The sequence below is a fragment of the Pristiophorus japonicus genome, chromosome 15 (assembly GCF_044704955.1).
Source record: "Pristiophorus japonicus isolate sPriJap1 chromosome 15, sPriJap1.hap1, whole genome shotgun sequence".
NCBI lineage: Eukaryota > Metazoa > Chordata > Chondrichthyes > Pristiophoridae > Pristiophorus > Pristiophorus japonicus.
In genome coordinates, this window is record NC_091991.1 from 33583201 (window position 1) to 33601295 (window position 18095).

The 18095-nt window shown below is 45.3% G+C and overlaps 1 protein-coding gene and 1 pseudogene across 1 annotated transcript in view; one reads left to right on the forward strand and one right to left on the reverse strand.

Annotated features, from left to right (window-relative positions):
- Nucleotides 1-18095, reverse strand: part of grip1 (glutamate receptor interacting protein 1) — a 528142-nt gene that overhangs the window by 108433 nt on the left and 401614 nt on the right. The window contains exon 5 of the mRNA XM_070900296.1: nt 1315-1398. Within this exon, the coding sequence (XP_070756397.1) occupies nt 1315-1398 (84 nt within the window). The remainder of the gene's footprint in view (nt 1-1314; nt 1399-18095) is intronic.
- Nucleotides 2086-2324, forward strand: LOC139226027 (U2 spliceosomal RNA; annotated as a pseudogene).

Below are 18095 nucleotides of genomic sequence, written 5' to 3' on the forward strand. Positions count from 1 at the left end.
CGAAATAGGAGCAGGAGTAGGCCATTCGGCCCTGTGTGCCTGCTCCACCATTTATTCATGGTTGATCCAACTCCACTTTCCCGCACTATCCCCATATCCCTGATTCCCTTAATATCCAAACACCTATTGAAAACATCATCGACTGAGTGCCCACAGGTTACTTGGATAAAGAATGCCAAAGATTCGCAATCTTTTGAGTGAAGAAATTTCTCCTCATCAGTCCTAAATGGCCAACCCCTTATTCTGAGACTGTGACCCCTAGTTCTAGATGCTCCAGTCAGGGGAAGGTGCCTCCCAGCATCTACCCCATCAAGCCGCTTAATAATTTTATATGTTTCAATGAGATCACCTCTCATTCTTCTAAATTCTAGGTAATATAGACCTAGTCTCCTCATAGGACAATTCCTCCCCCTCCCATCCCATCCTAGGAATCAGTCTGGTGAACCTTTGTTGCACTCCCTCTCAGGCAAGTATATCCTCCCTTAGGTAAGGAGATCAAAACTGTACCCAGTACTCCAGGTGTGGTTTCACCAAGGTCCTATATAGTTGCAGTAAGACTTATTTGCTCTTATACTCCAATCCTTTTGTAATAAAGGCTAATATGCCATTTATTTTCCTAATTGCTTGCTATACTTGTATGTTAATTTTCAGTGATTCGTGTAACAGGACACCCAGGTCCCTCTGAACATCAACACTGCCCAATTTCTCTCCATTTAAAAATATTCTGCTTGTCTAATTTTCCTACTAAAGCGGATAACTTCACATTTCTTCACATTATATTCCATCTGCCATGTTCTAGCCTATCTGTCTATATCCCTTTGCATCCTCCTCACAACTTATTTTCCCACCTAGCTTTGTATCATCAGCAAATAGTAATACTCAGTCTTCTCATCTAAATCATTGATACAGATTGTAAATAGCTGAGGGCCAAGCACTGATCCTTGCGGGACCCCACTACAGCCCACCAACCCGAAAATGACCCGTTTATTCCGACTCTCTGGTTTCTGTCCATTAACCAATCCTCAATCCATGCTAATATATTATCCCCAATCCCATGAGCCCTCGTTTAAAAGTACTTAATTTGGCAGTAAAGTGCTTTCGGACGACCTGAGGTCGTGAAAGGCTCTATATAAATGCAAGTCTTTCTTTCGTATTCTATGGATTTCGCATCAAGAATGCCATGTCCATTTAATAGTTAACAGAAATGTGGAAGAAAATTTAGCTTACATTGTGAACTGCCACTGATTTAAACATCAATTGAAAGCTGAAATCATGCAAATTGCAAAGCACCATTAAGTGTATAGATATCCTTACCTCTAATCACAAATCCAAAGGTATTGCCTTCTTTGTGCAAAGTGACTTCCACAGTTTTGAGAATAATACCCGAGCCTTGAACAGCTAGAAAGGAGAATAAAGAAGCTGTCAGTCAGAATCATTGGGAAGTGGAGTCAATATGAATACGCAGGGCTAAACCGAAGCCAATCATCTGGAAGAGAACATTTAGTTATGGTCCATTCATTCATTTTCTTCGATTTTTAGGGATGTATGTGGGTCCTTGCTGTGAGCAAGTTGCCTGCCACTTCTGTGTACATAACAACAATAAATGCAATTCCAAAGTGATTCATTGGCTGGGAAGTGGTTTCAGGTATCCGGAGGACATAAAGTAATTAAATAATACAAATGGTTCTCCTTGCAATTTCCTTTGTCGACACACAGGGAGTGTGAAGTGGGAGCCATTATAATGTTTTCTGTTGTAATCCTGGAATTCTGTGCAATCAAAATATTGGGAGTGCACATTAGCTATAAAGCAGTCCTTAAATGGATGTATGCATTTGAATATTTGAACAAAACACAAGATATATCAGTTAACATAACATAAAAACATGAAAATAGTCAGGAGTCAAGCCTTACAGCAGAGGCAATGGAACTTGAACATTTCCACCCTATCCTCTAGTTAATGCTGAAGAGTTAACTGGTGTACCTCTAGCCAGAAAACCGCAAGAGGTGCAGCTTTACTGATGAGAAAGGGACAACAAGGGGAGTCGAAACAAGAAGGGAGGGAGGTTGCAGGTCTCTATTTCAGCGCTCGCTTCTCGGCCTTTTGGCTAAGATCATGCGTAACTGACCTGACAGGGGAGTAACCACCATAACCCCAAGGTGGTTCTCCCTGGATCAGGAAGGTATATGCTTGCTTTTTTGGAAATAGGAGGTGGGTGGGGTGACTTGACCCATCCACCTCCACGGAGGTGTGTGGGGGGCCTGACCCATCCACCTCCATGGCACGAACCTGGTATTGCAGTACTTCCAGGAACGGTGCAGTGGCTCTAGGCCTTTTGGCTAAGAGCATTGGCGCAGAGTGATCCTTGATGTGTGCAAGGTGACCTCTGGTGTTTGTGATTTGACAAAGAACTGGAACGATTGGCTACGAATTTCACAAAAAAAAAAATTCAGCGCTATCCTCGGACCTGAGCACCAATATAAAAGTGAAACCAGAATGCACAAGGGATGAGAATAATGCAAGACGAAAACAAACTATAATTGTTGCAAACAGCATTGACTTTAAACTCATCTGTATGACAACAGAAATTTAGCATGAACTTAATGGAAATAGATCTTGTAAGTGGATTTTATTGACCTACCAAATTGCTTTTTAAATAAGGGGACGGGGGCGGGGTGGGAGGGAAATGGGTTACAGTGCACTCTACACTTAGCAGATTTGAGTTGTAAAGTTACCAGGAACAATTTTAAATGTCTTAATTTGAATGCAATACAATTATGGTAATATCTCATCTAAAAAATGGATTACTCATTTATCATTTTATATGTGGGCATGATCATGCAATTTGGGATATTTAAAATTGGACTGGAATATTTCCCGAGTCCCTCAGCATTTACGAGCTAAGTGATTAGAGTCAAATACAAAGTTAGTTGCAGCCACAAGTATAAGCCCCAAATTTCCCCAGCTGCTTAGAGCGGCGTAGTTAGATGTGGTGCGCCGACTTCATGTGGGGAAAAAACGCATCGAAAACTTACTAGGATAATTTGGCCATTCCTGGATCCCTGTGGGTCCGTGACGTGGCGCTGAGAAACCTGTGGGAGGTGGAACTTGGGCCGCGCTTGTTCAGTGCAGCCGGCCAGGGGGGGCGGGGCTTGGGCCCGGCGTGTCCTCGAGTGTCGGCAGGGGGACGCATGACCGTTTGTGCGTGTGAGCATGCGCAATGCATGTTAAAGCGTGCGCACATGCGCAATGGGGCAGGAACCTTGGCAGTCGGCCATTTAAAGGGAGAGCGTCCTCAGTGCCTCAGCTGCATTGGCAGTGGGCCATATTGGAAGGTAGGTTTAATGCAGCGAGCAAGTGGAGAAACTAGTCACTGTCATTGAGGACAGATGGCAGGAGCTGGATATCAGTAAGAGTGGTCCTACAAAAGTTCCACCTGTTGGAGAACGTTTCCATAGAGCAAAGGCACCTGTGGCATAATGTTAGAATATGTGTGTATAAAATGGTGGCAGGAGACGTATGAAGATGGCTGCCAGTGATTCAGCAAAGAGCCAAGGGAATGCAGCTAGCAGAAAGGGACCGCATTCCTCGTTACTGATAATTGCCATTTCTCACACAGGAATACACAGAAAAGACGAGCTCAGCAGATGACTCTAATCAACAGGTTTCCAGGCCCCAGACAAGATGTCCCGGTAGAATGATAGAACAATAGTACTCCTGTAACAGGATTAAGATAAGGAAACTACCCAAAGACAGCACCCAAGGACAGTAAGATAAGGGGAGGCCTGGACAATGTCACAAGACCATGAGTAACCCTTAGCAACACATGAGGCGATCACACAGCCATCTAATGTTTAGAGACCAATTCTATTGGTCTAATTGAATCTATATGTAATCTATAATCAAAATGATTGGATAGTGTCCGGCTGAAATGGGCTGATGTAACTGTAGTAAACTGTTGTAAAACAAATAAAAATCCATGAAATCCTTTGTTCAGCGGAGAGAGGTGCCTGGATGAACCAATGGCTTCATCTCCCCACCGGCGTAATAAACCGTTTTGGTGTATGGAACCGACCCAGAGTGACGAGTGATTCTTGGAGGGAACAGTCGCGTCTACAATGGCGTAGTCGGCAGGATATTGCGGACGTCGTTGGGACACCCCTGGAGAATCCGGGTGAGTATAAGTCTGAGTAAAAAAAAAATATAGCGGGGTGCTGGAGGAGAACGCACAGGTTGATCGACACGGATGGATGGTCCAGTATCTCACACACCTAGCCTGAGCCTGAATTAAGAGGACTCAGTCCCACGTGACGGCCAGGATCAAGTAGGCGTAGAGAACCCCCCCGAGACCATAGGATCGTGAGACCGAGCGACACCTCCCGGACCTAGTAAGGGAATTGGCAGTAGATCCCGGGGGGTAAGGGACCAGGTGGAGTCCAGAGGCCGATGCAATATCCAACCTATGAGAAGGGTCGGACCAACAGGCAAAACGGTGGTAGGTACTGGTTAAGGAGGCGTAGGGCACTGCGGGAATTGCTTAAACGTGTTTTAAGAATTGTATAAGTTTGTGTAATAGCAGACTTGTGACCTGACAGTAGCTAGAAACGGTCTACTATAAGTCGCGCTGGGTAAAAGCGGACCTCTGAGAGTTAGATCCCTAACGGGCTAACCATACCCAATATGGACAATGTAACAACAGAACTCGAGTGGGGGCCCGAAGGGTCCCTTACCCGCCACCTGGCGGAGAAACAGAAAAAAAATGATAAATCGAATGATTACAGCAGGTTGGAAACCCCACGACTCGCCGGAAGAACAGCGAGAGTGGAGGAAACAGGAAAAGAAAGATAAAGACGAAAAAGCCTTGGTCCTGATCCTCCAGGCCCATGTAATACTGACAGGAAAAGTAAACCAATATATAAAAAATAAAAGGGAGCAGGTGAAGATCATGTCCGGGTGGACTGTCTTGCCAACCCTAACCTAGGGCGCAGACACACCACCGAGTGAGGAGGACATTCACTGGGGACTCCCAGACAAGGGGACGGATGGGTATGATTGGGGTGAAGGAGATGCCCTACCCCCTCCAATATATCCCGACGTACCCAGCCAAAGCAGCCCTGATAAAATTAGAATACATACCAGGGATCCCAGCGCGGCGCCCCGGGCAAAGAGGACCGGGACAGGCTGCTCGACTGCCGCAAGTAAAAATATCGAACATATCCCTATCTCCCAGGGATACGATGCATCTGCTAGACAAATTACCCGTCCTGGTACCCCGAAGTAGCAATGCAGTTTTCTGGCAAATAATTAAGGAAATGCGCATTTGCCACCAACTCCACAGCCGGGACATAGCGAGATTAGTTAGAACCAAGATGCCCGAAAACTACTGGGCACGACTACCCGCAGCTTATAGGGACGGGGTTTGGTGTGAGGACCTATCCACTGACCAGCAACAGCAGGAAGCAGACATAGCAGCATTTAAAATAGAAGTTACAACAGCTTCAGGACAGGTCCCCGTGAATTGGAATTTTGATAGTAAGAGTAACCCAAAAGGAAGGCGAAGGAGCACAGGAATATGGAACTAGGAAATCTGAAGCCTTCTGAGCACATAGAAACATAGAAAATAGGTGCAGGAGCAGGCCATTCAGCCCTTCTAGCCTGCACCGCCATTCAATGAGTTCATGGCTGAACATGAAACTTCAGTACCCCCTTCCTGCTTTCACGCCATACCCCTTGATCCCCCGAGTAGTAAGGACTTCATCTAACTCCCTTTTGAATATATTTAGTGAATTGGCCTCAACTACTTTCTGTGGTAGAGAATTCCACAGGTTCACCACTCTCTGGGTGAAGAAGTTTCTCCTCATCTCGGTCCTAAATGGCTTACCCCTTATCCTTCGACTGTGACCCCTGGTTCTGGACTTCCACAACATTGGGAACATTCTTCCTGCATCCAACCTGTCCAAACCCGTCAGAATTTTAAACGTTTCTATGAGGTCCCCTCTCACTCTTCTGAACTCCAGTGAATACAAGCCCAGTTGATCCAGTCTTTCTTGATAGGTCAGTCCCACCATCCCGGGAATCAGTCTGGTGAATCTTCGCTGCACTCCCTCAATAGCAAGAATGTCCTTCCTCAAGTTAGGAGACCAAAACTGTACACAATACTCCAGGTGTGGCCTCACCAAGGCCCTGTATAACTGTAGCAACACCTCCCTGCCCCTGTACTCAAATCCCCTCGCTATGAAGGCCAACAAACCATTTGCTTTCTTAACCACCTGCTGTACCTGCATGCCAACCTTCAATGACTGATGTACCATGACACCCAGGTCTCGTTGCACCTTCCCTTTTCCTAATCTGTCACCATTCAGATAATAGTCTGTCTCTCTGTTTTTACCACCAAAGTGGATAACCTCACATTTATCCACATTATACTTCATCTGCCACGCATTTGCCCACTCACCTAACCTATCCAAGCCTCATAGCATCCTCCTCGCAGCTCACACTGCCACCCGCAAATTTGGAGATACTACATTTAATCCCCTCGTCTAAATCATTAATGTACAATGTAAACAGCTGGGGCCCCAGCACTGAACCTTGCGGTACCCCACTAGTCACTACCTGCCATTCTGAAAAGTACCCATTTACTCCTACTCTTTGCTTCCTGTCTGACAACCAGTTCTCAATCCACGTCAGCACACTACCCCCAATCCCATGTGCTTTAACTTTGCACATAGTGGAGTTCCAAATGTAGAGAGGCAGAACCCGGCTTTCAAACATCTGTATAAAGACGGGTTAAGCCCCGCACATCAAATCATACTGAAAACAGGGCTAGTGGCATTTAATAATTATGATGATCTGGAAAACTGGGCCACTGCGGTAGATAACCAGCAGAAATCTAAAGTTGCAGCCAACACTACAGAAACCTGTGTAGCAGCTGCCACAAAGACACCGGAGGTGTGTTTTAAGTGCAAAAAACCGGGACACTGCCGTGCGGAGTGCCGTGTAGAACATGAAGCCCCACCGCAGGAGTTTCGCAAAAAGTGTCAGAACTGTAGTAAAATGGGACATGAGATGAAGGATTGTTGGGCGGAGGGAGGGACAGGGACCCCACTCGGTACGAAGAAAGAAACAGGGATCTGACGAGAAAACGATAGACGCTAGTAAACTGGGGAACCAGCAGTTGTTGGACATTATACAGCAGCTAACCCGGCAACTTTCGGGATAATTTGCGCGCCCCCTGTTAAGCCCCAAACGGCAGGCACGTACAGAAAGGGGGTGGGGATGTGTGGGTACTATGAGGAGGTCGGAGCAGCCGCTGTATCTTTGTACGTTATGTTTTTTAACCTCCTCCGACATCGCGCCCCATAGCGACCTCCACCTCGCCCGAACTCCTACCATGCCCCTCAACCACAACGGGACCGCAGAACGGGATTGTATTACTTAATGAAGGTGAACTATTATATAATGTTGAGCATGAAATTGTGCCGGTTCTGATCAATATTTCACGCATACAAATGCCGGAATATTGTACAGAACAGGCAAGGAAGATGTATAGTGTATTAAGTAAGGTTGTAATGCAGCAGGCTGCTGATGCCATGGGCGCCAGTAGGTTCCGAGGACAAGAGTAGGTGCACAGGAATAAAAGAGGAATAGTTAATGATGCTGCTACCTGTTTTAATACCGGAACCTCCATAGTAAATTCACTGGATATACAAGGGCTGAATGAAAAGGTGGAACAACTTAAAGGGGTGATGAGGGAACTACTAGAGCGGGCAGAGCAGAAAGACCAAGCCGACCTAGGAAGGGAAGGCATGTAGATACAGCTAGATGGAATTTCAATAATCGAGACACATGCCAAAACAATTAATCACCTAATTGATAGAGAAAAGGAAGATGCCAGAAAGCTCCGACAGGGGCAACTCTGTCACGCCTATGGTCTGTGGATGGTGGGACAGACACAACACAACCTCGATCAGATCCAAAGGGGGGAGGTACCAGACTGGATAGACAGCTCACATCTGGCTCAGCTAGCCAAGCTGAAGGGGACACTGGATAACTGCACTCTAAAGGGACTAACCAGGGTATACCCAGCGATACCAAACTGCCAAATGGGCAAAGCTGCGGGAGTGGGGATTGTCTTGATGATCCCTATAGTCACACGAGACTCAGGTCCATTTCCCCTTTATCAACTGGAGAATATCGGGGTGGTACGCGACAATGCCTCCCTCCGTTACTACTTAACCGCAGTCTCCGCTATCTGTAGAGAATACACGCTATACAGCGTCTCCCTGACAGGGTGCAAACAGAGGGGCAAGATCACGGTGTGCCCCCACCCGGTGGGACAGGGAGAATTAGATGAGTGTGGTTTTAATCGAACCGATGGATGCGTTCTGGAAATAGTACCTGCCCCCACACATTTTGCCCGGGCCGGGTAGGGAGGCAAAGGGAGATACTGTGTCTCCACCACGGAATGCTCATATCAGTATAACGGCTTGCAATGCCAGATCCTGCAACCAAACTTCTGCTTTATACCCCTACGACCTGTCACTATAGGGCAAGCCCGCATTATCCAAGTTAGACGGCGAGGTACCGAAATCATTAACGCTACTGGTCAGCTCCATGATCATCTGCAGGACTATGACGAGCCAGAGCAGGCCCCTATCCCCCATTTAGTGAAAGTATTAAGGGAACTAAGACTCAGAGAGTCAGCCAGTCTGTCAAACTCTACCACCAACTACGGACAAAGATTGAGATACTGGAGAAATACACTGACACAGAGCTGCACGATGAGAGTTGGTGGAGGAGGGTTTGGAACTGGGGGATGAATGTCAACATCCACCCCTGGATTCGAATTATATCACATATACTGGTCAGAATACAGCTAGTCCTAGCGTTAGCATGGGGTGTCATGGCTTGCCAGTCCTGCAGACATTATGCACAACAACGGAGGTTTAGCACCAAAGCTCAGATAAGCAAGGAAGTTTCTGTGACAGGCGAGAGGGGCGATTCGAACTATATCAATTTGATCTAAACAACTGGGACTCCTAAAACCACGTGACTGGCCAGCACGTCGAAGCAGGGAGTGCCAGGTGACACAAAAACATAAATAATATAAATTAGTGTCAGTTTCAGGGGGCTAGGACTAGCCCCTTTACCGAAAGGGGGGATTGTTGGAGAGCGTTTCCATAGAGCAAAGGCACCTGTGGCATAATGTTAGAATTAAATAAGTATGTATAAAATGGTGGCAGGAGATGTATGAAGATGGCTGCCAGTGATTCAGCAAAGCACCAAGGAATGCAGCTAGCAGAAAGGGACCACATTCCTAGTTACTGATAATTGCCATTTCTCACACAGGAATACACAGAAAAGACGAGCTCAGCAGATGTCTCTAATCAACAGGCTTCCAGGCCCCAGACAAGATGTCCCGGTAGAATGATAGAACAATAGTACTCCTGTAACAGGATTAAGATAAGGAAACTATCCAAAGACAGCACCCAAGGACAGTAAGATAAGGGGGGGCCTGGACAATGTCACAAGACCATGAGTAACGCTGAGCAACACATGAGGTGATCACGTAGCCACCTAATGTTTAGAGACCAATTCTATTGATCTAATTGAATCTATATGTAAACTATAATCAATATGATTGGATAGTGTCCGGCCAAAATGGGCTGATGTAACTGTAGTAAACTGGCCAAGGTTAGTGGGAAACTAGAAGATTAGGAAAATTTTAAACGACAGCAAAGAATGACTAAGCAATAAAGAAAGAAAAGATAGATTACGAAAGTAAACTTGTGCAAAACATAAAAACAGATAGTAAAAGCTTTTACCGATATATAAAAGGGAAAAGAGTGACTAAAGTAAATGTTGGTCCCTAGAAGATGAGAAGGGGGATTTAATAATGGGAAATGTGGAAATGACTGAGACCTTAAACAATTATTTTGCTTCGGTCTTCACAGTGGAAGACACAAAAACCATGCCAAAAATTGCTGGTCACGGGAATGTGGGAAGGGAGGACCTTGAGACAATCAACTATCACTAGGGGGGTAGTGCTGGACAGGCGAATGGGACTGAAGGTAGACAAGTCCCCTGGTCCTGATGAAATGCATCCCAGGGTATTAAAAGAGATGGCGGGAGTTATAGCAGATGCGTTCGATATAATCTACCAAAATTCTCTGGACTCTGGGGAGGTGCCATCGGATTGGAAAGTAGCTAATGTAACGCCTCTGTTTAAAAAAGGGGGCAGACAAAAGGCAGGTAACTATAGGCTGGTAAGTTTAACATCTGTGGTGGGGAAAATGCTTGACGCTATCATTAAGGAAGAAATAGCGGGACATCTAGATAGGAATAGTGCAATCAAGCAGACGCAACATGGATTCATGAAGGGGAAATCATGTTTAACTAATTTACTGGAATTCTTTGAGGATATAATGAGCATGGTGGATAGAGGTGTACCGATGGATGTGGTGTATTTAGATTTCCAAAAGGCATTCGATAAGGTGCCACACAAAAGGTTACTGCAGAAGATAAAGGTACGCTGAGTCAGAGGAAATGTATTAGCATGGATAGAGAATTGGCTGGCTAACAGAAAGCAGAGAGTCGGGATAAATGGGTCCTTTTCGGGTTGGAAATCGGTGGTTAGTGGTGTGCCACAGGGATCAGTGCTGGGACCACAACTGTTTACAAAATACATAGATGACCTGGAAGAGGGGACAGAGTGTAGTGTAACAAAATTTGCAGATGACACAAAGATTAGTGGGAAAGCGGGTTGTGTAGAGGACACAGAGAGGCTGCAAAGAGATTTAGATAGGTTAAGCAAATGGGCTAAGGTTTGGCAGATGGAATACAATGTCAGAAAATGTGAGGTCATCCACCTTGGAAAACAAGTCAAAGGGAATATTATTTGAATGGGAAGAAATTACAACATGCTGCGGTGCAGAGGGACCTGGGGGTCCTTGTGCGTGAATCCCAAAAAGTTAGTTTGCAGATAATCAGGAAGGTGAATGGAATGTTGGCCTTCATTGCGAGAGGGATGGAGTATAAAAGCAGGGAGGTCCTGCTGCAACTATACAGGGTATTGGTGAGGCCGCACCTGGAGTACTGCGTGCAGTTTTAGTCACCTTAATTAAGGAAGGATATACTAGCTTTGGAGGGGGTACTGAGACGATTCACTAGGCTGAGTCCGGAGATGAGGGAGTTACCTTATGATGATAGATTGAGTAGACTGGGTCTTTACTCGTTGGAGTTCAGAAGGATGAGGGGTGATCTTATAGAAACATTTAAAATAATGAAAGGGATAGACAAGATAGAGGCAGAGAGGTTGTTTCCACTGGTCGGGGAGACTAGAACTAGGGGGCACAGCCTCAAAATACGGGGGATCCAATTTAAAACCGAGTTGAGAAGGAATTTCTTCTCCCAGAGGGTTGTGAATCTGTGGAATTCTCTGCCCAAGGAATCAGTTGAGGCTAGCTCAATGAATGTATTCAAATCACAGATAGATAGATTTTTAACCAATAAGGGAATTAAGGGTTATGGGGAGTGGGCAGGTAAGTGGAGCTGAGTCCATGATCTTGTTGAATGGCGGAGCAGGCTCGAGGGGCTGGATGGCGTACTCCTGTTCCTAATTCTTATGTTATGTTCTTATGTTCTTATATAAAAATCCATGAAATCCTTTGTTCAGTGGTGAGAGGTGCCTGGATGAACCAGTGGCTTCATCTCCCCGCCAGCGTAATAAACGGTTTTGGTGTATGGAACCGACCCAGAGTGACGAGTGATTCTTGGAGGGAACATTCGCACTAACACACCCAAAGAAATAAGGAGACACTGGAAGCTAGTTGCAGAAGAATACTCCGCAGGGGTGAAGATCGCAAGAACTGGAAGCCAGTATAAAAAGAAATGGCAGGACGTTGGTCAAGTATTGAGTGTAAGTATTATCTTGAGTTTTAAATGGAATTGCAATTGTTACTGTGATCATCTGTATATGTCCCATCCATCAGAAGCTCACCATGTGGCAAAAATTGTATTTTCATCTTTGCGGAAGAAATTGGCCCACAACAAAAGGGAGAGAACTAGAACAGCAGGAAGGCCGCCAAAGCTGCACCAACTATCACAACTGGAACAGAGGGTCGCTGCCTTGCTGAATCGCACCTGCAGAAAAAGCATCAGCTCTGCACAAGCTGGGCTCACACGAGAGGGTGAGGGTCAATCATGAAAATGCATCCTCGCCCTTCAAATCAACCTGCTGACTGGCCTACTACGCATGAGACTACTCATTCCACCCATCCTGCCCCCTCCTTTCCTGCTAACCATTTGACTGATCTGTTATATTTTGCAGAAGAAGATGATAATCCTAAACATCAACAAGAAGATCCAGCTGCGTCCGCTCCAGACCAAGGTGGGTGGGGGGAGGAGGGGTCCATGAATCTGTGTTCACGGGAGAATGCTGATCGTGATATGGATCAGTCCATGGCACAGGGCATCACTTTGCCAGACACCTCCATGAGTTCTGCCACGACATTCCTTGATTTCACAGTTTCCGAGGTTGCGGGTCCCAGTGGCGGTGGTGGAATGCAGGTTGGAACACCCAGGGCCCCACCGTCCCAGCCTGCGCCTCGCACTGGAGGGGTACCGCTAGGCAGACCCACGGAGAGGGGAAGGAGAAGCCGAACCCAGTCTCTCCTGAGATGCAGCCTTCATCAGATGTACATCAGGTTATGTCATTGGGTGAGGAGACCAATGCCCTCACCCGATCACTCGTGGCCACCGTCAGTGGGGTGTGTGATGAGGTTGCGACACTGTTAGGAGAAATATCAGCACTGAGACGGGAACTGAGGGCGGGCATGTCAGAGGGAGTGCAAATGATGGCAGAGGCCATGAGGGTGCTAGCTGCTGCAATAAGGGCACACAGGCCTGACAATCAAATACCACTCCCACTGCAACCTCCACACCAACCTCTGTTGAGACCCGGGCCCCCAGCCACCCCCCCCCACCACCCCCATGAGAAAGTGCACATTCCCCGATATGTGGGTGAGAGATGGGCACAGTCTTTCTTTGCTGTTGTTGTTGAAGTGCATTGTAAACTTTCCAATAAAAGATTTTTTGTATTAAAACTGAATCATGTTCCATTATCATCACACAACGTTTAGGAACAACTGCAAAAAAAAACCATTCCTCACCCCTACAATCATGTGTGCCTGCTGCCCCGAGCCCTGGCTGAAGGGCTAGCTGGTGCATTCTGCAGTCAGCAAGACAGGACTGCTCTATTTTCAGTAGCTGATTTATCTTTCATTATTTTTGACGATGTTGTGAAGATGTTGTGCTGAAGTTGTTTTGATATGCTGATGCTGTGAAGGTGTTTAGTGCTTTAGAATCCTCTAACTCACCTTCACCCCCCCGCCCCCCACTACCCCCCATCTATGGCTATCTACGCTGATTTCTTCAATAGTAAATTCTTCAGAGCAAGGTTTTTCTGTGCCTACAAAAGTGGCCACATAAACTGGCCTAAGTTAGTTTGGAGTAACTTTTAGCTGGCCAAATTTGCTTCCATGGCCAAAACAGGCGTAAGTGGCTGGTCACACCCCCTTTTTGGAGAAAAAAAAAACGAAACTAAAAGAAAACCTAACTAACTGACTTACACTGGAGCAAGTTAAATGGGGAAATTTGCGATTTTTAAGTTACTCCAAAAAAAGCTACTTGCTCTAAAAAAAAAGCGGGCCAACTCTTAGGGAAATTTGAGCCCTATAGAGTGCAACTTATTAAAGTACAGACCGACTAATCCCAGCAAAAACAGTTTGATTAATTTAACCTGCTCCAGAAGGCTGTGAGTCAGATAACTCAGCACCCAAATCCCCTATAGTCCTATTAGACTTTCTCCACATTCTGCATGGCTGATGCAATGATTTTGTTTGGAATATACTGCACTATGGACAACCAATTAATCACTTTTGAATTGTATTCATTGTTATGTACACACCCAAGTATGCTCAGCCCATCTAATTTAAAGCCTCCAATCAGCCCTGGTCTTGCATTAAACATAGTGTAATACCATCGTAGCAGCTAATAATAATAGTCAATCGTGCACTGAATGTACATTTGCATAAAAGAGACTTTTAGTGTGGCAAATAGGTGTTGGCCTTAATGTATTGAAATATCCCAAGGCACTAATGGGATTCAGTGCCTTGGAATATTTCAGTACATTAAAGGCACGATGGAAGTCTAAATTGCTGTTACGCTACTAACTGCATCAAAGACATGATTTGAGTTGCAAAACCCGCAATCTTCTGTACTGGTTGGCTGTGCCGTAACGAAAGCAAAATACTGCGGATGCTGGAAATCTGAAATAAAAACAGAAATTGCTGGAAACAGCAGGTCAGGCAGCATCTGTGGGGAGAGAAATAGAGTTAACCTTTCAGCTCGATAACCTTTCACCAGAACTGGAAGAAATTGGAGATCTAACAGGTTATAAGCAAGTACAGAGCCAGAGAATGTGTGCGCAGGGTGGGGGAAGAGAACAAAAGAAAAGATCAGTGATCGGGTGGAGGACCATTTAAGTTCACTGTTTACTGGGAATCCGTGTTCAAAGTAATTTGGGCTATGATGGATTTGGTTGTTCAAAATTATGATGGGCCAGAGAAAAATACAAAGTGTGGGTGTGAGCAGAAGAGAGTTTTTGCACTCTTAAACGAATAAATTTAGGTGCATAACTTTTGAATCCATCAATCAGGGCACTCAGACCTATAAGCTCATGAATCCATACCCTATTAGATCATTGGCAATTCAAGACACATAGATAACTTGGGTGGGTATCCTATTTGACTATCAGCAAACATAGACACATACTTCACTAGAATAGCAGGGAATGTAGCCTGATATCATATTGGATCATTAGAGAACTCAGATATCAGTGGTACACCTCATTTGTCCATGTAGGTAATTAACCATCAAGAAATGGGCACATAGCTTACAATAAGCCAGATCATCAAAGAACTTAGACATATACCTTATAATAGACAAAAAGAACATATAATAACAAGGGCAGGAAAAGATCATAAGGCCTAACAAGCCTTCCTAATCCAGTCAACAGTGCAACCTTGTACATTGTTGACCCATTCCCTAGCAATACTATCTACCGGGAAAGACAATAAAAGAAAAGATAACTACAGCCAATTTGGGACCATAAGACATAAGAACATCAGAATTAGGAGCAGGAGTCGGCCATTTGGCCCCTCGAGCCTGCTCCGCCATTCAATGAGATCATGGCTGATCTACCTCAACTCCACTTTCCTGCACTATCCCCATATCCCTCGATTCCCTTAATATCCAAAAGTCTTTCGATCTCGGTCTTGAATATACTCCACAACTGAGCTGCCACAGCCCTCTGGGGTCGAGAAATCCAAAGATTCACAACCCTGAGTGAAGAAATGTCATCTTATCTCTGTCCTAAACGGCCAACCCCTTATTCTGAGACTGTGACCCCTGGTTCTAAACTCCTAGCCAGAGGAAACATCCTCCCTGCATCTACCCTGTCAAGCCCTGTAGGAATTTTGTATGTTTCAATGAGATCACCTCCCATTCTTCTAAATTCTAGAGAATATGGGCTAGAGTTTCCCTAACCGGTTTTTCTGGCGCCCTCACCCGTAGTGCGCTATTTTTGTCCACCTCCAAGCGCGCCGAAAAAAGACATTGGTATTCTGGCCGCTCCCCAGCCTCTCTTCGGTCATGGCACAGCGTGGCCCAATGGATTGGGGGCGGAGCCAGGTCCTGGTGCTGAAAACAGTGCCGGGACCTCTGCATGTACGCACTAGAGTCTGCGCGCATGTGCAGTAGCTCCTGGTAGGCCGTTTCTGCAAACGCGTGCTGCAGGCTGTGTGGAAGGGGCCCGAAGCATGCCGTCCCTAGCCCTGGCCGAGTGGGCTCCCTCATCGGCGGCCCACTGCGTTCCCTAAGGTAGGACTTCTATTTTTTATTTGTTAATTACTGATTGATTTTGGTGCTTTAAGTGCAGGGTTCCTTCTATTTTTTAATGTTTTATTTATTGATTGCTTATTACTTTGGTCTTGGTGCTTTAGGTGCGGGGTTCCTTCTATTTTATTTGTTAATTAATTGCTTATTACTTTTTGTGCTTTGTTTGGTGCTTGGTGGTGCTTTAAATGTAGTTACTTGTGCCAATTTCTTAACTCTAAGTAAAGTCTTTCTGTGCGGACGGAAGTGGCAACATACACTGGCCTAAGTTAGTTTGAAGCAACTATTTGCTGGCCAAACACCTAAAACAGGGGCTGGGAACACCCCCTTTTGAAAAAAAACTGAACTGAAAAAAAACCTAACTAACTCACTTACACTGGCGCAAATTAAATGGCCAGAATTGCAACTAAAAAGATAGTCTAGAAAAATCAAGTTGCTCCAAAACAAAAGGAGCAACTCCTGGGGAAACTTGGGCCCAAAAGGCCTAGTCGACTCAAGGAACTCAGAACCACTCTCCATTATAACACCCAGGAACTCAAATTTGCACTCTGCATTGGACCAGTAAGGAATTCACGCCCACATTCTACATTAGATAATCAGGAAACTAAGATACAAATACAGAAAATGATCCAACTTTGTACGTGAAGCACATTTTCTTAAAGGCTGTTTCAAATAATCTGAAATAGGCAAAATGAGTGCCTTCCTAAATATTGCTACAATTCAGATCAATTTGGATGCTGCAAAGAATTGATTATTTATACCCAATGTTTATACTTCACTGAAACAGGGACATCACAATAGAGATCAATCTTGACCTGGCTCTTACCAATCTCCATGTGAAAGTGTCCCTATATATTTCACTAGATACATGATTGGTTTCAATCTGGAAGGTTTATTTACACACTTTTTTTCCTCCCCTGAACATGGTAACCTCTTGATGGGTTACCACCGAAAACCCTCCGATACCTTGCTGAAGTAGCCTCACATGTAGCCTGACAATGCGACTTGGCAAATACTTCAACTGTGGAGGCATCACAGCTAAGTCCAAACATATCCTCACCCAATGACAACACAATCGCACTTCTAGGAGCTGCTGAATAGGGATCAAGAGCAGGAACCAATTTTCATCTCCGAGACTAGGGGAACCATATCCAATTGTAATGGCCCTGGCTGGAAAAGCTAACACAGTGCCATCTCTTAACTTGAGAAATGGCTTCTCTTCCTGCTCCTACCTGCTGAGACCTCCAAGGATCTGTCCTTGACCCGTGCCTCTTCCCCTTGGTGACAACATTCGAAGACATAGAATCACACAGTACCGATGGAGACCATTATGCTTGTGCTGTCTCACTGAAAGAACTACCAGTTATAGTCCCACAAACCCGGCTTTATTCCCGCAGTCCTGCAAATATTTCCTTTTTAAGTAAAGATCGAATTCCCTTTTCAATGTTACTACTGAATCTGCTTCCACCACCCTTTCAGACAATTCATTCCAGATCATAACAACTTGCTGAGTAAAATAAATTCTCCTCGTCTCCCCTCTGGCATTTTTGGCAATTACTTTAAATCTGTGTCCCCTGGTTACCGACCGTCCTGCCAGTGGAAACAGTTTCTCCCTCTCTATCCAAACCCCTCATAATTTTGAACACCTCTATTAAATCCCCCCATAACCTTGTCTGCTCTAAGAAGAACAATCCAGCTTCTCTAATCTCTTCAGATAATTGAAACTCCTCCCTCATCCCTGGAACCATTCGAGTAAATCTCCTCTGCATCCTCTCCAAGGCCTTGATGTCCTTTCTAAAGTCCGGTGCCCTGAATTGGACATAATACTCTAGTTGAGGTCAAACCAGTGATTTAGGAAGATTTAGCATCTCTTCCTTCCTTTTGTACTATATGTCCCTATTTATGAAGCCAAGGATCCTTAATGCTTTTTCAACAGCTTTATCAACTTATCCTGTCACCTTCAAAGATTTGTGTACATACACCCCTTGTCATGTATGTAACCTTCATGTAACTGTAACCTTCATAACAACACTGCATACTGTATACACCTAAGAAATGCACACCTTGACCACAGGGGGTGAACTTGTGGGAGACACTCCTCACCTGGTCATCCAGGTATATAAAGGGAGGTCCCACGCAGGGT